This window comes from Hemibagrus wyckioides, linkage group LG08, assembly GCF_019097595.1.
Source record: "Hemibagrus wyckioides isolate EC202008001 linkage group LG08, SWU_Hwy_1.0, whole genome shotgun sequence".
NCBI classification, from domain to species: domain Eukaryota; kingdom Metazoa; phylum Chordata; class Actinopteri; order Siluriformes; family Bagridae; genus Hemibagrus; species Hemibagrus wyckioides.
Window position 1 is genome coordinate 11,364,859 of NC_080717.1, and position 23,489 is coordinate 11,388,347.

At 37.1% G+C, this 23,489-nt stretch overlaps 2 protein-coding genes across 3 annotated transcripts; one reads left to right on the top strand and one right to left on the bottom strand.

Moving 5' to 3' along the window:
* The first annotated feature begins 1,995 nt into the window (after positions 1–1,995).
* si:ch211-274f20.2 (calnexin) lies at positions 1,996–9,987 on the top strand. 2 transcript variants are annotated; one of them, XM_058397369.1, is made up of 14 exons: positions 1,996–2,227; positions 2,394–2,467; positions 2,605–2,663; positions 2,895–3,036; positions 4,315–4,396; positions 4,485–4,677; positions 4,868–5,057; positions 5,833–5,946; positions 6,608–6,764; positions 7,707–7,904; positions 9,207–9,326; positions 9,462–9,564; positions 9,670–9,743; positions 9,835–9,987. In XM_058397369.1, exons 1-14 carry the CDS (start codon positions 2,156–2,158, stop codon positions 9,844–9,846), a joined length of 1,590 nt encoding a protein of 529 aa, XP_058253352.1. In that variant the 5' UTR covers positions 1,996–2,155; the 3' UTR covers positions 9,847–9,987. The 2 variants fall into 2 exon arrangements, with proteins under 2 accessions (XP_058253352.1, XP_058253353.1); XM_058397370.1 differs by lacking the exon at positions 5,833–5,946.
* Positions 9,988–12,557: 2,570 nt separating this feature from the next.
* sybl1 (synaptobrevin-like 1) lies at positions 12,558–21,356 on the bottom strand. The gene is made up of 8 exons (XM_058397372.1): positions 21,238–21,356; positions 18,812–18,966; positions 18,666–18,723; positions 16,860–16,997; positions 14,715–14,805; positions 14,143–14,210; positions 13,956–14,048; positions 12,558–12,817 (listed from the first exon to the last, which is right to left on the bottom strand). Exons 2-8 carry the CDS (start codon positions 18,955–18,957, stop codon positions 12,749–12,751), a joined length of 663 nt encoding a protein of 220 aa, XP_058253355.1. The 5' UTR covers positions 18,958–18,966; positions 21,238–21,356; the 3' UTR covers positions 12,558–12,748.
* Positions 21,357–23,489: the final 2,133 nt, after the last annotated feature.

Consider the following 23,489-nt stretch of genomic DNA (forward strand, 5'->3'; position numbering starts at 1 on the left):
TATGTAAACTGTACACAGAAAGGGTTATATACAGAAAAGGTTATATACATTGATAATACTGTGTTCAGTCAAAGTGTGTGTGATCGGGTGGAGGCAGAGTTCGGCAAAGAAACAGCTGTGGGGAAAAAGCTGTTCCTAAACCTGCTAGTCTTGGTCCGGAGGCTCCTGTAGCGCCTCCCAAAAGGCAGGAGGGCAAAGAGCCTATGGGCAGGGTGAGAGAAGTCCTTTATGATTTTGCGTGCTCTGGTGAGACAACGCTTCCTGTAAATGTCCTTGATCTTAGGAAGTGGAACTCCTACAATGCGTTGGGCAATTTTCACCACCCTCTGCAGTGTTTTCCGGGCTGACACAGTGCAGTTCACATACCAGACAGTGATACAGCCAGTCAGGATGCTCTCGATGGTGCAACAGTAGAAGTTCACCAGGATGTCTGAAGAGAGATGTTTTTTCCTCAGAGCCCTCAGGAAGAAGAGGCGCTGGTGAGCCTTCTTGACCAGACTGGAGCTGTTGGTAGTCCAGGAGAGATCCTCGGAGATGTGGATACCCAGGAATTTGAAGCTAGTGACACGGTCCACCACCTCTCCATTGAGATGAATAGGTGTGTGTGTGTCACCTTTCACCTTCCTGAAGTCCACTATGAGCTCCTTGGTCTTTGTAGTGTTGAGCAGCAGGTTGTTGCCAGCGCACCATGCAGCTAGACGGTCCACCTCCTCTCTATAAGCTGACTCATCAGTGTCTTTGATGAGTCCAATCACTGTGGTGTCATCTGCAAACTTGATAATTGTGTTGGAACTATGTACAGGCTTGCAGTCATAGGTGAAGAGAGAGTAGAGGAAGTGACTCAGCACACAGCCTTGTGGTACTCCGGTGCCAAGGATGAGTGTGAAAGAGCATTGGCGATCTATCCGAACATGCTGGGGCCTGTTGGTCAGAAAGTCCAGGAGCCAGTTGCATAGTGATGCGTTGATGCCCAGGTCTCCAAGTTTGGTGACTAACTTGGAAGGGATGACAGTGTTAAAAGCTGAAGTCCAGGAAAAGCATTCTGGCATAGGTGTCTTTATTGTCCATGTGAGAGAGGACTGAGTGCAGCGCTGTGGAAACTGTGTCATCTGTGCTCTTGTTCTGATGGTAAACAAATTGATGAGGGTCAAGGGTGGCAGGAAGACAGGTTTTGAGGTGTGCCAGGACCAGCCGCTCAAAGCACTTAGCGATGATGGGGGTGAGCTCTACTGGGTGGTAGTCATTAAGGCAGGATGCAGTGGTGTTTTTTGGTACAGGCACAATGGAGGTGGTCTTAAGGCAGGTGGGCACAATTGCTTGGGCTAGAGACAGGTTCAGATCCAACATGATAACGACCCCAAACAAAGGTGATGGACTGGCCAAGCATGTCTCCAGATCTAAACCCTATTGAGCATCTGTGGGGCATCCTCAAATGGAAGGTGGGGGAGTGCAAGGTGTCTAACATCCACCAGCTCTGTGATGTCATCATGGAGGAGTGGAAGAGGACTCCAGTGGCAACCTGTGAAGCTCTGGTGAACTCCATGCCCAAGAGGGTTCAGGCAGTGCTGGAAAATAATGGTGGCCACACAAAATACGATATATATGATAAATATAATACAAAATATTGACACTTTGGGCCCAATTTGGACATTTCCACTTAGGGGTGTACTCACTTTTGTTGCCAACAGTTTAGACATTAATGGCTGTGTGTTGAGTTATTTTGAGCACAGCAAATTTACACTGTTATACAGGCTGTACACTCACTACTTTACATTGTAGCAGAGTGTCATTTCTTCAGTGTTGTCACATGAAAAGATATAATAAAATATTTACAAAAATGTGAGGGGTGTACTCATATACTATATATATATATACATATATATATATATAGTGGTTTTTTTTTAACCCTCTTAACACTGTACAGGGAGATGTTTCATTGACAGGTCTGTAAATGGTTTAACACTGATCAAAGTCCACCCTAGATTACTAGCAGCATTCAGGAAACTTCTCCTGCTCGTGAGTGCAGCGTGACAGAGACCTTCTTCATGTTCATCGCTTTTCATTTGGCTCTCACTTACAGAACAAGAACAAAGGCGAACTTGGGATTATATTTCAGTGTAACAAAATTCTGGCATTTTATCTGGAAATCCTGACCATGCTCATCAGACAGGGGGTGCTCATTGCTTTCTGTTTCTGTTTGACTGTGATTGTAGGCAGAGAGGAGCAGGTCAGTTCATCCTGTTCAGTAATAATAATAATAATAATAATAATAATAATAATAATAATTATTATTATTATTATTATTATTATTATTATTATTATTATTATTATTATTATGTTTTTATAAATAAACATTCTCCATTGAAATAATACCTTCTTTTTCCAATTGTAAGAGCATGTACAGCCCAGACACCACTGCAAACCAGGCATATTTTGCAGAAACATTTGACACAAGCCCACTGGATAGGTAATATTCATGTGCATGCTATGACTATAAGTTACTCAGTGATTTTAAAAGCATGTGTGTTATTTTTGGTGATAAGACGTTTTTGTTGTCAGAGCTGAATAATGGTTACATTTCATCTGTCTCCCCTTTGTTTGAAGAAAATGGGTCATTTCCCAGTCACTGAAAGAAGGATACTTGGACATTTATAAATATGATGGTAAGATTACTGTTTTGCATCTAACAAGACTTTTAAAACTATATGTGTCTGTTTTTACAGCTGTGGATCCTGGGACATCCAGTATGGGCTAATTTAATAATACTCACCAAGATCTTTTACAGAAAATATTTAATTAATTAATTAACTTTTTTTTCCCCATTTTTTGTTTGTTTTACATTTTTGTAGTTTGTATGTTTTTTATTATTTTTTTTAACTTTTATTTTAATTCAGGAGAGTGGCATTTAGAGGAGGCAAAGAATCAAGCCTCCTCAGGAAATAAGGGTCTTGTTCTTAAGTCTCCTGGCCGTCATCATGCTATTTCTGCATACTTACAGACAGTGTACCACTTCAGAGACAAACCTCTTTGTCTACAGTAAGCCTTTTCTTTTACCTTCTACTGTCATTAACCACACCTTTAGTTTATTCATAAAAAATCACTTATTGTAATGCTGTGGCTGTAATTCTAATCAGGATTATATTAATCTGCTCATTCTAATACATTATCATTTATATAATAACAACTCATTTACAAGGATTAGTATGGAGGACAGTACGGCAGAGGTCTGTTAATAAAAGCATTAAAAAATGTGTTGTTATTTAGCGATCTCAGATGTAAGTACTTTTAAACATTAAGTAAGAGGCAAAAAAGAGAGTGGACTGTTCATATGCTGCAACACTAATATGCTACCCAAATAAATGCACCCCAACATTTACATTTTACAATAAAGTAAATGTTATCTAATACTATGTTATCTGTAAATATAAAACCATTAAGTTTATTTTGAGAAATGTTTACCAATTTTAAGCTTCAAATTGATTCATTGTTTGGCAATTTTTGTTTCTCTCAAGAAATGAGTAACTTGACATAAAACTGCAAGTATAATAAAACATGCATGGAAGAAAAACATGAAATGAAAAATGTTAATTGATAACATTTATAATATTTATAATAATATTATTTTGTAATTTTCGAATAAATAGAAATATTACTTACATATGCATGTGCAAGATAATTCTTTGTGAACTATAATACTTTTATATTACACAATTTTATGTCATACTATATATAAAATAAACTTTAATAATAACACTATCCAGTGTCACCCAGATGATGTTGGTTTGCCTTTTGTGTTTGCTTCTTTTTATGGTTTCTTCCTCCTATCTCTCAGGAACTTTTACTTTACCACCTTTGCCTCTGGTTGCTCATTAGGGATGCATTAAAAATGTAAAATTTCTCATTAATATCCTGAATTTATACATTCCTGTAAAGCTATGTAAAGCTAAAGCCATTGTTACGAAGCTATATAAAGCTTCGTAACAATGCCTATTCTTAAAAGTTCTATAGAAAAAAATCTGAATGGAACTGAATGGAATAATGACATTTTTTGCAGTTTAGTTATTATATATGAGAGTAGAAATTAACTTGTCTTGCACATTTCATATAATACTATAAACAGTTAATAAACACAACATGACATTCAATAATACATTATAAATTGTACTAACTAGCAAATTGCTGTGGTATATGAGGAATACTGAGGAACACATTTGGATGTACTCCATGCCAGGGCCTTAGCACACTGCTCTGTTATTGATTATTTTCTTTTAACTGCATGTCTAATCACGTTTTATGTTCAACTGGTTTACACAGGTATGAAGTTTTCTTCCAGAATGGCATTGACTGTGGAGGAGGCTACATGAAGCTGCTGTCTGATTCAGATGACCTGCGATTGGTGCAAGCATCCCTAACATCACTAGCACCGTTTATCACAAACATTTCATCATTACATAGACTCAATGTGCTTTTTTATATTCTTTCAGAGTCAGTTCAATGATGCCACACCTTACACCATTATGTTTGGTCCAGACAAATGTGGAAATATATACAAAGTACATTTCATCATCCGCCATCGGAACCCACTGACAGGGATGTATGAGGAGAAACATGCCCGGCAGCCTGACACTGACCTGAGTGACTATTTCACTGACCACAACCCTCATCTCTACACTCTTAGTGAGTATTAATAAGAGAACAACATTAGGTTTGTCACTGAGGTGGAAAAATCACTAGGTGGATTGAGATTGCATTACAGTAATAACATAAAACAAGTAGGCAACAGCAATAATTTTACCATAAAATAGTCCAAATAACTCTGAAACTGTCTTTTTGTTAATCTTTATATAAAATACCCTTTGTTTTTCAGATTTGTATCCTGACAACACATTTGAAATTCTCATCGACCAAACACTAATCAATAACGGCAGTCTCCTAGAGGACATGGATCCTCCAGTGATGCCTCCCCGTGAGATAGAGGACCCAGAAGATACTAAACCCTTTAACTGGGATGACAGGCGTCGTATTCCAGATCCCACCGTAACGAAACCTGATGACTGGTATGTGTACGTTTATCCTTTGTGTTTTTTCACTATTTAGCACTATTTGTTGTCTATTGACTAAAATAGCAATATAATTGTATAATTCACAATACTCAACACATGCAGAAATAATCATAGGGTACTTTTAATGTAAGTACAGTATTTATGGAAATGTATATAGTTTTCAGATTTACATTTTATAACATTTTTCCATTCATTCATTCATTCATTCATTCATTCATTCATCAGTAACCAGTTATTACTGAACTAATTTTAACTTATTATTTATATTTTTTTTATTTTCATTGTTTTCTCTCATCTTACTACTCTCAGGTTAAAATTGCCTGAACCTTCCATAATATAACAATCATTTTTAAAAATATTTTTTTGATCTGCATCAAAAATGCAAGCCTGTCAGATTTCTTTTCCTTTTTTTTTTTATCTTAGTGTTGTTTATCTATTAAACATATTAAATGTTTTGTTTCAACTTGGAGAATATAATGGTCATAACAGGACCGTCTCACTCTGCTGCTGAAGAGAATACACCATCAGTTTAAAATCTGGATCTAATACAGCAAATCTATTACATGGTTTAATCCGTGCAAAAGAAAATATATTTTTTATTTTGGTTAGAATTATGCTGATGTTCTCCAAAGATAATGACAACATTTGAATCTTTAAACATTTACAGGCTGAAATACACACTCACTATGCCAACACAGTGCTTTAACACAGTAACAGAAAATAATGTAGTAAAAATGTTAGATTTAGTCTCTCTACATTGTGCGTGAAGGGATGAAGAAGCACCTCGACTTATTCCTGACCCCACAGTGTTCAAACCTGCTAGCTGGATAGAAGATCAAGAGCCCTTTATCCCAGACCCCGAGGCTCAGGCTCCACATGACTGGTGCGTAAGGCAACTCCAACACACATGACTGTGTTCACGAGTCACACTTAACACTCTCTCTTTATCCTGTGAATATATTAGACATTTCACACTCGCACTCTTCACATTTCACAGCAATACATTTACAGATTTGAATCTCATAATATTATTTATAGCTTACCAGGGTTCTGGTTTGATCGTGAGCTCAGATTTCTGTCTGGGAGGAGGTCTACATGTTCTCACCATGTCAGAAAGGGTTTCTTCTAGGTTCTAGGTTTCCTCCCAACTCTCAAAAACATGCATGTAGATGGACTGACTACTCTAGAGTGCACTGAATGAGTGTGAGAGTGTGCCTGGTGAATTTCCTGTAAATGACTGGCATCTGATCCAGGATGTATTGCCTAGTGTTCCTTGGTTAAGCACAAGATATACCAGGACCCTGACTAGGGTAAAGTGCTTACTGAAGAGAAATAATTTATAGCTTATATCAGTCTGATTAGAAACAGAATTAGTTAAAATACATGAACAATTTATATATATATATTTACAAAAACCATTTGATCATTTTAACTATACAGTGCCAGGTGAAATTAAAGTATTAATCAGTGGCTGATTTTTTTTATATTTGTCACTTTAAACAAATGTTAGTCTAACCATGAAGTTCATTCCTTTGGCTAAACAGGTCAGAGGAGATGGATGGAGAGTGGGAAGCTCCTCTCATTGCTAACCCTGCCTGCTCCCATGCTGCAGGCTGTGGGCCATGGAAGCCTCCCATGGTGCCCAACCCAGCATATAAGGGGAAATGGAAACCACCTATGATTGACAACCCAAATTATCAGGTAGGTCTGTGCTGCAAGTACTCTCCAGTGTATAGAACCTTGATAGTATGCAATAGTAGGCTGAGACTATAAGGCTTAACTGAAATGTCATCTTCTTGTCTCAGTTTTGCTAACTGTACAACTGACGTTACTCACAAACCATCTCATGTATTGTACACATCAGGGACACCATGTGATTGTAATGTGTGCAAAATTAATCCTTTCAAATGTCTTTTCCAAATTCAGGAAGGTTTTGTGTACTGGCTAATTTTTCTCACTGGAAAAACCTGATTTATTTGTTTTTATTTATTAATATAGTTATATATAGACAAATGAATAGTTATATGATACCATATGAATGGGTCTGATATCCCTTCACTGTATTCACTGTAATTATTTAAACAAATAGTACTTTTTGACTTTGTCTCACAGTTTGATTGTGAAGAAATTAACTATTTAAAGTCTTATGTTCCATGAAATAGGTAATATAAACTATATAAGTATAAACTTTCCAATTACAAGCCATTATGTTCAATAAAATACAGGTAGAGTTATAATAAGAGTCTAAAAATTGAACTGAAAGTCCAGTCAAATATTTTGACAAGGGATGAAGATAACAAGATGGGAAAACTAAAATGGAAACAAAAAGTTCTGATTCATTTTATACATGCTGAAAGTTTCAGATCCTACCACATAACCTTTTTTTAGCAGCCACATGTGCAGACAGATGGTGAAACCTGCAGGTGCCCTGAACCAAAATATCTTACAGTATAAAAGCAAAAGATATTATAATAGTGTAAATTTGAGATGGGTATACTGGAAGTATTTTAAACAGCAAAAGCTAAAATGCCTGAATACCTGCTTCTTCTCACTTAAATATTACAAAGTGCCCCTTTAAACTGTATTCTGCAATTAATTGTTAAACTTTCTAATATGAACCCCGCTTGCTGCTCTCTGTCTTAGGGAAAATGGCAGCCACGAATGATCCCTAACCATGCTTACTTCGAGGACACTCAACCATTCAGAATGAGTCCAGTGTCTGCAGTGGGTTTTGAGCTGTGGTCCCTTACTGGAGACGTGCTGTTTGATAACATCCTGCTGTGTGACGACCTCATGATTGCCAGACGCTGGACAGAGGACACATGGGGACAAAGGCAGAGAGTAAACTGTTTTAAGATCCCTAGACAAAAACAGAAAATACAACATAAAATATAGAAACCTGAATGAGCTGTATTGACAAAGTGTTGTGTGTGAAATGGGTCAGTGAAGGACAGCAAACATTTGGTATGTGTCAGTCAGGTAATAACTGCTGAAACGGATGCAAGTGCATTATTATTGTCTTATTGAAGAAACTGGCAAACAAATCCAAAACAGTGTCCAAAACAGTAACCCAAGAACTGGCAGAGATCAGGTGATCAGCAAACACCAGCAATGAGGCCAAATCCTGAATCACAAAAGAAAAGCAAACAGAGTTAAAACCAGAATATCAATACACAAGACACAATACATGGCTTGGTAAGTTCAGGCACACTAAGAGTGCAGCATGTAATTCCCTATATACAGACTGAACAGGTGTGTGATAAGTGATCAGGTGAACTTTACAAGGTCCATGGTTGGTGGTGGCTTCAGGAGCTGACCTGACAGTATGGAAAAAGGACATCTGCAGTAATCACTTTATCCTTCATAATCTTGCAGTGGATCTGAGCCTATCCTGGGAGCACTAGACTCTGGATGGGATTTCAGTCCAGTGCATCATTAACATGTATTAACACACTCATTCACATCTAAAGGCAATTTTGCAGAGTTAATTACCGACATGTTTAACCTCAGGCTATTAAAATGAAGTTAATGAAGCTATTGTGTAGCAATGGGTCTATAAACTCTAGATAATTGTACTTGTTAGTAGAACAGAGACTAGGGACTTCTTACCTAGCTAGACTGGCATCCATGGCACATGCAAATAATTTTTTTGTCTGGAGAGTTTAAGACATCGTAAATAAAGTCAGTATCTAGTCTTTTCATGAAGCTACTGTAATGATACTGCAAAAACATGACACACTGGCAAGTTCAAATATCTTGAATTATGGCAAATGTATCTAATATTTCTTATGAGATTATTATAAAGGAATTCAAAGATTATTGAGCTTGTTTTTACTCTTTTCGAGCTTTACGTTTTCATATTCCACCAGCAGATCATTTTACTTCTTTTTAAAAATAAATGTGTAAAATTGAAAACAACAGAACGAAAAGATTTCAAGCTTGAGATCAGGTCTAGAAATAGGTCGAGTATAATCTGATATTTGGTGTACTGTAATCTTATAATAGGAAATACTAGATAACTCTGACTATATCTTTTATATTTGAACTTGCTAGGGTGCCATTTTTTCAGATTCATTAGTCTTCATTAGATTAATGGAAAACTCGGTTTTGTGATGCACTCATAGAGTTTTATGCTTCTTGTAGCCTGGGATTGTGGAGAGGTTACTGTTTGCAACAGGAAAGCGTCCCTGGCTCTGGGGTGTGTACGTCTTCACCGTGGGTCTTCCCATCATCCTCTTTATCAGTTTCATGTGGCCTGATAAGGTAGAACCTGTTGGATATTTAGTATATCTGTGTGATTTGATTGGTGTGATGATAAAAGGTTCACAGACTTCAGCTAATCATTCTTTAAGTAACATCAGGAAAAGTTAATAAATGACATCTTTTTTCGTGTGTCAGCGATTTGGCCCCTCGGATCAGGATTATTACTACAAGAAAATTGATGAGCCTCAGCCAGACAGTCCACAGGATCCAGAGGTCAACACGAGTTTCACTGACAACGGTAATAACATTCAATTTGAAATGTTTTTTTAGAATTGCAGTAAAAAAAAAAATAGTGCATGAACTAGTACTGAATAGTGCTTTGATTTGTTGTACATCGATGAAGGACCCAGTAACTCTACTAGCCTGAGGAAACGGGAGGCCAACAAAGCACAGAAAAAGTCAGACTTGGAATTAAAGGTTATTATGTATTTATGGATAACCCAAAATTTCTGAGTTTTGAAAAATGATGCAATTTAAAATGTTCTTCTTTGTTCATTCCTTTCTACAGGTCTTCAAATGATGCAAACCAAACCTGCAGTTTCCTTGTGGTTTACTGAACTATTGAGGGATAAAGCAATAGAAGATAGAACATGAATGGTTTCTGAATGTTTAGCTGCTCTAAACATCTTACTTGCAATATCCTAAACTTGAAAACTATTCACTGGACACTCCAAAGGGAAAACATATTGTTTTTTTCCATTAACCTCTTAAAAAAATGTGATCATGTGACTTTCAGATGAAGTGATGGGATAGGAAATTTATTTTGTAAGCTGAGATCTTGTGAACTGTAATAAACGTATGTTTCTGTTTGTCTGGAATAAAGGGAACTTTCTCTTTCACATAATATATAGCACTGGAATGTTATAAATAAAAAGGGGTTATTCTTTTTAAAAAAATATTTTCTATTAAATACTAAATATATATACGTGTGGTATTTGTGGTATTAATGGTGTTTGCACTTGATTTTAGAAGAATGTTCAAATACGTATTTTCAGTTTATATCTGTTAGCATTTCACCTAGACAAAATCACTGAAAAAAAACCCTGCTCAAGTTGTGCTGATGAAAGTGACAATGTTAAGATGGCAGCCTTTACTTTCCTTCACTACTGAGTTTGGCTTTTAGTATACTAAATTTACATAGAAATATAGATTTGTTTTTTGAGCAAACAATTCCATTAATATTCACTAGTGCCACCTTTGGCTGCAACTACAGCTGGAATGTGTCTCTGTCAGCTTTGCACATCTGGATCCTGATATTTTTTATTCTTCTTGGCACACTTGCTCAGTCTCTGTCAGAACGGTGTGTGTGAATATTTGTGCAAGGAAATGTACATGTTGTTCAGATCTACCAAAAAGATCTTAAATTACATTCAATTTTCCACACTTTTAGGCTTTTTTTTAAAAAACAAAAGATTATATAAGACCTATGACTCAGATGTCTATCCATTCCTCCATTTTCTGTGCTACTTATCCTTCACATGGTTGCTAGGAGACTGTAGTCTATCAGAGCGGATACAGGTCACAAGGTGGACAGGGTGCCATCCTGTCACAGGATACGATCACACACTACAGAAAATTTTGAGATGCCATTCAACTTATAATGTATGTCTTTGGACTGGGGAGGAAACCCCTGAAGAACAGACAGAATATGCAAATTCCACTCACACACAGCTGGATTTAAACCACCAACCCCAGAGGTGTGAGGCATGCTTACTACTAAGCCCCCATGATTCAGATGCGTCATATCTAATTTAAGGTCTCTCCTTGCAGTATAAGCAGGAGGAATTCAAGCTGCACTGTCACATTGTTTATTTGAACAGTAGCAGTGTGTATAATCACTTTAAGTGTTCCTAACCAAAGTTACAACTATAAGATTTCATTTAGCCAACAAACAGATCCTGTTCCATTAATGTATTTTGACTGTCCATTATAAGCCTCCGTCTGAACACAAGACAACACTTCAGATAGAACTTTATTCTCTTCAATTTGATGAATAATTAAATAATTACACAGTTCTTGGCATATTAATAATCACATTATTATGGCAAAAAGCAAACAAAAAAGTGCATTGTGGGTAAAAAAAAAAAAATCAATTGACATGTATGTAACAATCAACCAGGGAGCCTGAAAATCTCCTCCCACTCGCCAGTGCACTAGTCCTTCACATCTCTTGTGAAATACTTCTCTTGTGTATTAACTGTACATCTGCAGTTGAGCTCAATATGAGTCGAGGCATGTACATAATCAAACTGTGGGGAACTCTTGAACTCTGAACTGAAGTGCAGTGTTATTACTGTGTCATAATGTACATCACTTCTATCAGAAATAAAATCTAGAAAGCATGGTATTATACATAATCTATAGATCATGTGTGAGCAGAAGTAAAACTATAAAATTTGAGATAAAGTTTTGATAAACTCAGTATAGAGAAACCATTACTGTAGGTCAGAATGGAATAAATGTCTGTGTACATGTTAAAAAAAAAAGTACATGGCCTGTACAGTATTTAAGGATTTGCGCACATGAACTGTACAGGTTTGGATTATAATTTGCTCTTAAAAAACATGAAGAAGTGGTACTTATACCACTAACCATGTTAGAACCGTGCATTGGTTATTTATCTCCTAAGAGGGAAAGGTCTGTAAACCTGTATCTTTCCACACTCCTTTGATGCACATATACTGATTTGTGTTGTTTGGTTTTCTTACTTTTCTCTTCAAATATTTTCTAAAACCATCGATACAAGGGGCATTGTACTATTTCCCAAATCACCACATATATCATAGTGATCATAATACAGTGTATTCATCATCATCTACACATACATAACATACCAAACATCATTTATTTTTATTGTGCAAGATGAATTTTGAACAAATGTTCTACGCATCAGGCTGCTGAGTAGGACTAACGGTACATTGTGATTAATGAGCTTGTGTACGGTGCGCTGATAAAATCAACTCTTCACCTCACACACACACTGTTGATTTTGCGCAGATGTGTGTGTGTGTAAAATTCTTCCTTGCTAGCAGGGATTTCATGTTAGAACTTGACATACATGTTCAGAACCAACAGAACTGCTTCACAACGTCGGATAAAAGAAAATATTTCGGCGGGGAAATCACATTCACAAACATTCGCTGACTCAATCGGAACACTCAGGGAATCCTGGAGTAAGATGGAGGATTTGGAAAGAATAATTTCCAGGCTCTCCTGAGTCCTGTTTTTGTGTGTGTGTGTGTGTGTGTGTGTGTGTGTGTAGCTACACAGTTGTTGTTAAGAAGCCTGCAGCTGTGAGAGTCAGGCTAAACAGAAGAAAGATCAGGAACACCTGATAAATGTAAAGATGGCGTACTGGTCTTGAGTGAGTGGTTTAGTTCCCTTCCAGGTCAGCATGAAGGAACAAGCTCCAGCTTTACTTCTTACTTGCTCCGGCAGTTGGGCCAAGTCACACCTCCACATGCTGCTGTTACTATGATGTACAGGACCACCTGAAAATGCAATCATTGAATAATTTCATATCAGCAAACTCATAATTTTGATATTGAAGGCAATTTTAATTTTGTAAACAGAGACTTGAAATTCTATTAGACTTTATTGTATAAAATAATAGTATTGTATGGCATTCATATGCATGTGCAATGGGAAATATTAAAGAGTACTTTACTATCTTACCAGCTCATTACTAAGAGTACTTTATTTAGATCTATCTATCTATCTGCAGCAGGATAGATTCATTCATTCAGCTTCCAAGTTTAAATGATCTACCATGTGTTTCTTTATCCTTTATCCAAACTACTTCAATTTGTGCTCATAGATTTAAGTCTATTCCCTGTATGGTCATGGTGGTAGCTGTGTGTGTAAAAGCAACTGATGAATGGCTGGATTAATTGACTGATGCACGTGCACGCACGGGGGAGCATGTCCTGCACAGATTCCTGACATCAACCCCACTGAACACCTTTGGGATGAAGTGGACACATTGACGGCACCCCAAACTTCCTCGCACAACATCATTGCCTGAACTCACTGATATTCTTATGACTTAATCAACAAATCCCCACGGTCACTCTCCAAAATTAAGTGAAAATCCTTCGCAGAAGATTGGAAGTTATTATAACAGCAAAATGGGGAATGTGTCCACAATTTTTTTGCCCATATAGTGTACACGAGTCAAAGACCCATTTTCACAGGCTTTTACAGAATATGTAACATTTCCTGTTAAAATGCCAAAATGCTGTACCAATTATGAATTATTAACGAGTATTACGAATGGCACTTTAAAACTGTATTATTAGAGCACTTATTACTCTAAAATTGCACAATTGCTTCCCTTTATTCATAGCAGTCATACTTTTTTTTGCCACAAATCTGCATTAATATGTTATATTTGGACTTCCTACATGTATACTTAAATTCTACATCTTTACTGTCCATTTCGCTGCATGTCATATGGCATATGGCTGAGTAGGTGACTAATAAAATTTGTAAAATGGACTCAGGAATACAGGCTTCATCATTTAACATTATTCTGCATTTTTAAAAGCCCTCCTGATTCATCTGCACTCTCACACAACTCTTATAAGACATTCCTGCAAGACATCATAAGCCTTTTAATGTTTTACTCACGAGTGACACAATTATGATGATGATGGTCATTTTCAGGTTCTTCATACACATGGCACGAGCTAGATTGCGACTCGTTGTTTTGAAGGTCACGGACTGTATTATAAAAAGAACAGGAAACAAAGAAAAACATCATCACTATCACTTTTAACAACACAGCAAGGTGTAAAAGTCAAGAAAACATACTCACTGAGTCCACCAAGTTCTCAGTCTTGTCAATGAGAAGTTCCAGCTTCTCTCCTCTCTGTGCTACAAGATCTAAAATGTAAACATTCAGCATTCTGAGACACCATGTTCACCATGAGTGTAAAGAGTGCTTATAAATTACTGCAGCCTTCCTATCAGTTCAAACTAGTCTGACCATTCTCCTCTGAGATCTCTTATCACAAAGGCCTTCCCGTCTACAGAGCTGCTTCTCAGTGGATGTTTGCTGTTTTAGGTATCTTTCTGTGTGAACTCTATAAACTGCTGTATTTGAAAATCACTAATAGATCTACAAACCTTCACATCTGGCACCTTAAACCATGTTACGGTCAGAATCACTGATATCACATAATCAGGGATGGGTGAGGCTTTATACCCAATTTCCTCTGAAGGTACTGGAACAGCAAGGCTAATTCTCTTGCTTTTGATAAAACACTGAAGACATTCAGGTTTGGGATCAAAAGATGAATGTGAGATAACAGATTACATAAATATGGCACATTTTGTCTGAACTGAACTATTGTTCAAATGATCAAAAAAAAAAAAAAAGAGTCTCACCAATATTCCGGACCATAATGCCTTTCAAGTCATCCACCTGCATCTGTGTTTCTGTCAACCGATCCGAACTTCTTGGATCTGAGTGGTGTTTCTGTGATACGATACAAAATAGAAACAATATTATTCTGACAATGTGAAACTACATTATAACTGTATGAGAGTATTCTGGGTAATAATCAAAGCTTCTATTACACGGACTTCCTCCATTGTACCTGAGCAGACTTTACCATTTATATTTTATTATCGTTTTATTTTCCTTCTGCTTCTACGGTCTTGTTCTCTTGTAAGTGAATGTAACAGAATATTCATTTTTACTTACAAAATAGTGATTTCCCACTGTAATAATAATAATAATAATGATAATAATAATAATAATAAGCATGTTTTAGTCACACTCAGAACATTCTGTGTGACTGGTTAATAGGTAACAATCCCTCATGCACATCATGGGACTGTACCAGAGAAACTGTCAACTCCCTGATTAACCAACTTCTCAGCTTATACGGGTCCCAAGACGTGATCCCGAACATGTCAAACATCTTTACTCCATTAACCAGTAACTGTGCAAGAGTTGATCAGATAAATATCCCACTTTTAAAAAAATGGTACATTCCAGCAAGTACAGCAATCACATGACTGCAGCATGTGGTCCTGTCATGTCCCTTAAACAGCTAATGCCTGGGGTTTTCATGCACAAGTGTTCAAGTGTTTATTAAGACTCACGAAACAGATGTGCAACAACTCTGCAAATCGAGCTTGAATTAAATACTAGAGTGAAATTCATCATTCCAGCCCATCACTCAACAGAGTTTTACTCCATTTGATTCAGTAGCTACTGCTTTATATACAGCACATACTGATCAGTATACAGTGTGTGTGAAGTATGAATACAATGCAGATATGTTGGATCGGCATGTAACCTAAGGGGTCATAATAATAATTGCACATTATTCAATTGCTGCTGTTGCGGTTTCGCACAATTCAAATTGCCACCAACTGCTGCTATACAGAAGTGAACCCTCTTGTTTACAGTTGTCCTATTTTGCACACTGCACTCTGTCTATATTGTGTTTTTGTGTATCTGTCCTGTACTGTTTTTTATTGTCTGTCCTTAGCTGTGTTGTTTTGTAGCTCTATGTTGTTGTGTTGTTTTATGTAGCACCAGGGTCCTGGAGAAGCGTTGTCTCATTTCACTGTGCACTGTGTCAGCTATATATGGTTGAAATGACAATAAAAGCTTCTTGACTTGATAATAACAGCAAGTACAGTTTAACCACAAAGAACAACATTTAATACCTATAGCACTAAAGAGAGTACACAAAGCCTTCTAATATGTTTGATTCTTCTATACCAGTCCCGTTGCTATAGTGTCTATCCTCTACTCTTCTGCTGTACAGCTTTTCTTGCTATAACAGTAGAATCATAGAGATATTCAAATGCAGCTTTTGTCTTGAATGAGATACAACAGCAAAATGTTATCGAGGAAAACTTTAGGGCCTGTGTTACCCCCTGAAGAATGTGTGAGCAGTATGTCACTTTAAACCTCAACCAAGTTCATCTCTTCATGAATAACAGTTTGTACACACACTTAGATGGACTCTGCTATCATCCATCATCTGCTGCCACAATTCTGCTAACTGCTCTTATCCAGTCAAACGCTCTGATATGGAATCCCACATGTTTAATTTATGCTACTGCCTATTATTTTTGTCTGCCATATAGATATAATGCTGTCCCATGTAGCTTTTCTATGGTAAGTGTTTTGATGCGTGCCATAGCAGTGTTCACAATCTGAGATTTTGCTCTAAAGAAAAAAAAGTGTCTGACACTAACAGAACTTGTTTGTTGATCTACTTTGGTTGCAAAAGTCCTAAATCAGTCAGCAGTCATCATATACTTAACATACTAGTGATCCTAACTCACGATTTTTTTGGTCATGTGCACATGCAACAGACACCATCCAGGACTGACTGCAGTTAATACTCTGAATTCCTTAAACACTGATTACAATGGCTACCTGGTGGAAATGTTTTGTGTGTGTGTGTATATATGTGTGTGTGTGTGTGTGTGTGTACATTAAGAGAGCTTTGGCAGTGATGTACAGGGAGGACAGGAAGCTTGAGTGGGGAAAATGTCGTCACGCACCATTTGTGCAGCAAGAGTGCTAGAGAACTCGCTGTTCATGGCGTAGGGTAAAGCCGTCTGCGCCCGAGAGCCGTAGGTGGTCTGGAAACGTTTCTTGACTTCATTAAGGAAACTGAATGCACGCGACCTCTCAAAGTCCTGCACACAAATCCACAGAACTATCATCTGTCTCATTCTAAAATGCTCAACTTGTAAAAGATTTAAGAGTTTAACACCGAAATATGGCATTTCTCCAAACAGAGCTATTCATTTCTGACCAAACAGACAATTTGAATAGAAATAAATAGAATTCAAATACAACATGGGTGTGTTGATCCCTTAAGCTCCAGATCACAACAACCAACACACATTATATATAATTTCACAACCACATTATAACAGTTTTCAAATGATGGCTCAGTCATTTAAGCAAACTTTATTACTCTGTTCCTGATTAAAATAACACCTCATGAGCTGTTACAAAATATGAATCATTTTCCCCTAACACAGAGACTTTTTTTGTCCAATCAAATTTTGTCAAGAATTTACAAATGGATTTAAGATACGGCAAACCTCTAATACATTTTGTTTACAATATTAAACCTTTGTTCATAGCTATTTCGGATGTATTTATTTTTTTTTACAGGCAAAAATGTGCATTGTTTTGCGTTGTTGTGATTCAGAAATAAAAAGGAGTCGTTCCTGTTATACTTTTTCTTCATTTGAAATCAAACTTAATCGTTTCACGAACCCAATACTGTGAATTGAATTGAATCAAATCATGCATCCATTATCAAAAAAGGAACTGAATCATGAAGCCAATATTGAATCCTGATCAGAATGCATCATTACATCCCTACTATTTACTCTGACCTTGATTAACATAGAGAATAATATGTAAAACAAACAAATAAATAAATAAATACTGGCCCTCATTTGTCAAGCTGGATACAATCGGGGGTTTTTTTGTAAATCGTTTGTGTGAGCGTTTACAAGAGAAATTTGGCAAAACAATCACATCCTACTCCTGAACGTGTGTACATTTAAGCATAAGAAGACTAACTAATGCAAACCTTTCTTCGATATTATATAGTTTGCATGGATTACAGCACGTTTATATATAGAATATACGAGTATAAATTTAATTGACTTCTTTTGATTACATTAAGAGTATTTAGTACAGGTTCTTATCCTGAGGATCTTATAGAAGAGCTATGGAGTCTCTAATTTAAACACATCCTCATGTTTGTTCACCAGGTCAGGGACTAGGAACACCACTGAGAAGCTTTTGTAAATCCATGTGGTTTGTATTATTTGCATTAATATGGAAGTAATATAAAAAATACAATAAAAGTATAGAAATTATAGCAAATAAAATGAATCATTTAAACTGGTCTGTCTGTGCACAGTAATCTGTGAACAAACACCTCAACGTGTGATGTGAGGTTTAGCACACATCACACTTTAGAAACCTCAGTGTGGTTTTTTTAACCTTTTAAGGAGTTTTGTGAGCGTCACTAAATGCAAATGAGCTGTTCCTGGGTCACGCTGTGCACTTTATGGGAGATCATGTGAGTAACGCAAGTGTTTCTGCAACTTTGGTAAATCTGGAGGAATGTTTTAGCTCAGTGTGGCTTACGCAAACATTTACACACAACACACACAAAATCACAGGCAAGACAGACTCATGGTTTGCACTAAAACAGTTGCTCAGAAATGAAACATCTGTACAGGTTGATATGAAGTGCATCAGCAAACCGGTTTTACCATTATGCAATTACCAAAACCTTGAAGCATCAGGGAAATTCAAAACAATCTCATACTCACGTCATCTGTGATGCATAAATAGATAATTCGGTCATGACAGATGTAGTGGAAGAGATAGCTGAAAACAAGAGTGATTACGTCAGTCATTATGTTTAAAAACCTGTGCAGATTCAACAGAAACGTATAGGAGCTTTCACGGTTCATACCTGCCATGTGAGTAGGTTAGTTTGTTGTTTTCAGATGGAATCTTCGCCAAAATTTGCTCCGTCACTTCAAGAAAGTTTCCTCCACACCAGGCATTTTTGGCGAGTATGGTGGTTCCACGAGCTACCACAGCGAAAAGGATCGCCATAGCACAGAGCTGCAGAGTGCAGAAACAATGTTGAAGGTCATCACGTTGCTCAGGCAGAATGGTTACAAAGACAATCAGTTCAGTGTACACACACACACACACACACACACATACACACAAACACAAAGGAAAGAACACATCTTGCTAAACTGGTGAGATTACAACACAGACATCAGCTCCAATCTTACACCATCTTGTCACAAGGGTGACCGAAAATATTCTCTTTTTTAAAGGTTTTTAAATCTCTGAATGTATAATCAATGCATTTGCATTAAAAAAAGAAATGAGAGCTTGTCTTGATTTCATGTAAATATACACCGATCAGGCATAACACTGACAGGTGAAGTGAATAACACTGATTATCTCCTCATCATGGCACCTGTTCGTGGGTGGGATATATTAGGCAGCAAGTGAACATTTTGTCCTCAAAGTTGATGTATTAGGAGCAGGACAAATGGGCAAGCATAAGGATTTAAGAGAGTTTGACAAGGGTCAAATTGTTATGGCTAGACCACTGGATCAGAGCATCTCCAAAACTGCAGCTCTTGTGGGGTGTTCCCGGTCTGCAGTAGTCAGTATCTATCAAAACTATCCTTTAAGTCTTGTAAGTATCCTTTAAGTATTGAAATTTGTGAGGTGGGGCCCATGGAGGACGTAAAGGATCTGCTTAAAAGGATCCTTACAGGACTTAAAGGATTTGCTGCTAACATCTTAGCACACCTACAGGGATCTAGTGGACTCCATGCCTCGACAGGTCAGGGCTGTTTTGGCAGTAAAAGGGGGACCAACACAATATTGGGCAGGTGGTCATAATGTTTGCTTGTTGTATGCTTGATCAGTGTGGATGAAGGTAATGACATTTACTTCAAGTGCACATCATAAAGTAAAAAACAGAAGTGAAATGTTACAACATGGATACAAAACACTTTGTAGGTTTTACTACTGATATTTGTATTGAGGTTTGTGGTTGGCTCACTCTAAATACATCACTGGCTGTTGAGAAGCTCCGCTCTCTATATTCTATATGAGAGAATGAACTACATATACACATACATGAATAGATAATATGATCTGAAGTCATGCATATACAGAGAGCATTGTCTTCATGACCATTGGTAGTCACTGCACCAAGCCACTGTATATTATTCTACGTCCACATCTTCACAAAGCGACAAGAGATAATGGAGTTTTCAGTGAGAGCTGGTGACATGAGTGACAGCGACCGTGAGGGGACTGGATGTGGGCGTGTCTAGTGACGTAACAGCGACTTGGTGCAACTATCAATGGGAGTGAATACAGTGATATGATACGTATATATACACACTGTGCTATTTCTCATCTCCCTCCACAATGTTTCTGAAGAAAACTGATGTCAAACGCTAGTTTATTAGCGCAACCCACTAAGAAACGTTATTACCATGGCAACCGCTAGAAGAAACGCCTATACCGACAAAATCGCTCTACTCACTCACAGCTGTGATCAAAAGGTCAATTCGTATTTCCAGCAAACCTTTTTAATCAGTTTTTGAAATGCTATAATATAAACGTTACACTGAGGCTAAATAACTAGTACAATATTTGTGATTATACGAGTTAAGGCGTTGAGAACTGTTTTGTCAATTTGTACACAGCAAAAGAGAACCTGTAGATAATCCGAGCATTAAAGATACAGAAAATGACTACACTATATCGCTGAATACCAGGAAAAAATCCAAATAGCAATGTTGTTGTTTTAAACGTTACAGAGGCATGGCAAAAATCCCCTGATTACTCAATCAGCTTGGCTAGCAGTGTTAGCTACTGAAAATAAAACGGGGCAGCTTGCTAAAATAACGCTGTATCATTCCTCCCTGTTTCACTAGAACGCACTATAAACTCATCCCTTGTTCAATCATTCACTAAATACATCATCACATGAGTGTATACCCTCTAGCTTTCGAACTGACTCACTCAAACGCGACTTATTTTTCCCACCTATATTCTGACAAACCACGCCCCATGTACATTGATTGGCTATCAACATCAGCCCGGATTGGCCAATACACCAGTCTGTCACAAAATGCACCAAACAATCGAATCAAACAAGGCGGGTTTATCAGAATACGGGTGGAGAAAAATAACCCGACTGACATAGTTATTTAGCCACTAGCATAATAAGAAACATTCTGGAAGATAAATTTGCTAAGGCAAACAAATCGACGGAAATCTCTCCCTCTAGACAGACATGCAATTTATAATAAGTATAACCCTGTGTGGGTTGAGAAACGATAATAAACATACCTGATGCAGTTTTAATCAAGGCTTCTAGGCTTTGTTTGCGTTGTAAACATTAAAAAGCTGCTGAAAGTTCCTTCCGCAGGTTCCAGTAACTTCCGCCCCACGGCATCCCGGAAATGACGTTTTCCCCCAGCGGAAGTGTTGTCTGGAATCCCCGAATTTTCTTAATTTTGATGAAATTAATATTATAATTTAAAGCTAATCTGTGTATTAAATATAATTGACAGTAAACAAAAGAAAATTATTTTTTGTCCAATCGCAGCCACTGCGTTATCTGAAGTTTGAAGAAAGCTTACACTACCGCTTAAAAGTTTGGTATCACTTCATATTTCAGCTTGATTTCAGCTACAGAGGAAGACTCCATCAAACCAGTCCATCTTGTGGGAGATGCTCCGGGAAGCATGGGGGGAAATCTCATCAGATTATCTTGAAAAATTGACAACCAGATTGCCCAGTGCTGCAAAAGGTGTTTTTTTTTTTTGATGAAGGCAAAGTTAGAAGAAAACATTCATCATTTCTATCAAAATCATTATTTCTAATTCTGACATGTCAGCATGTCCTGTTCTTTTGCTATATTTTCTATTCAGACTAATTTCGTGTGTATTTTCTTGGAAAACAATCAAATTTTTGAGTGATCCCAAACTTTTGAGTGGTAGTGTACGTCATATGTCACTGAAAAACTTTCTGGTATAAATATATTTCTTTTATAAACCCTACAATTCACAGTAACTAAAACTGATCAGACAGTTTTCCTTTAAAATATTCAGATTTTCATTCCTATCCCTATTTAGAACTTCATGAATATGAATATGAACATGATTTCTTAAAATGTTGAGTGTGGTATTTACATCCAATTTTATACTGAAAACATAATATATAATGTTTTTCATAGATAGATAGATAGATAGATAGACAGACAGATAGATAGCTAGATAGATAAATAAATCGGGACTGTCATACCGATTTGGTACAATGAACCAATAACATTATCATCACCATCACTGCAGCCACTACTACTACTATTAAAGAAAGTCTTTTTTTGCATATTCTAGGATGTTAGGAAGCCTAGAATCTTGTTTCACCATAATAATACTGTCAATTAATAATATCTATTTTGTTTTGGGGTGAAAATGGGATTGGTACTATGAGTGAAACAAGGCTGCTTTTTTCAAAATGTGACTCGAAGCATGTTTGTTTTAATTTGTTGAAATAAAATGTTTTTGCCATTAATTTAGGCTTTATTCCAAATAGCTCCATATTGGTCATATAGTGTATATGGTGTAACCGAGGGTGTAACTTTGGTTTGAGAAGTGGGGAAGCACAAAATAGGGGAAAATTTCCTGCATTTACAAACATGCATGCTGATGGACTATGTTGATACAAAGTCCAGGAAATAATTAAATTGATTATAATGATAAATTCTGCCAAAAACAATTGTAGGCTACTAAACTATGTATATAAAAAAACAACGTCTTACTTTTTATATTGTTTAATAGGGGCCGATCAGCAAGACTTGAGAGAACCATTTTATAAAGTCAAAAATGTTGTGTGTGAATACATTTTAAATAATGTAAGATGCAGTTTACGTTTGTCAGAGACACATCCACCAAACTGCAGGTGTTTAAAATAGAAAAAGCAAAAAGCTTTTATGAACTGTGTGTGTTGAATCACTATTCTGTAATATCACTTGCAGATAGACAGCAGCAAAATGAATATGGAATTATATGAAAATGTTGATCATTACTTTAATAATTGTCTTTCATGCAGAAACAACCACCTTTAGTTAATGAACAAATTAAAATATTTACATTCCTGGTGCTAATTTTCTGTGCAGCACAAATATCTAAAGTAGATCAATTTTATGCTTCCAACACTATCCCTAACTTCTCCTCTATTGCCTTTCAATTTTTAGACCTCAGCAAGAAAGGTCCACTGGACTGAGTACAGTGGACTGAGGAGGCCAAACAGGCTTTCCTGCAGCTGAAAACAGTGCTCACCCTGTGCCTTCCCTTTACCCTTCACACTGACGCCTCAGAGACAGGCCTGGCGGCCATCCTGTCTTAGGAGGCAGAGGATCAGCACCATGGCCAGTGCCGCTAAATTAGTGTGCAAGGTGGAGTGAAAGAAAGCACACCAAAATGCGGCAGACCAATCAGGAGCACCGCTAAACCCTTCACCCTCCAGCAGAACAACACAGTGGAGAGCCAGGCTCTGCCAGCCAAGCAGGGTAAGGTCTGCCTCCTGAAGGACTAATG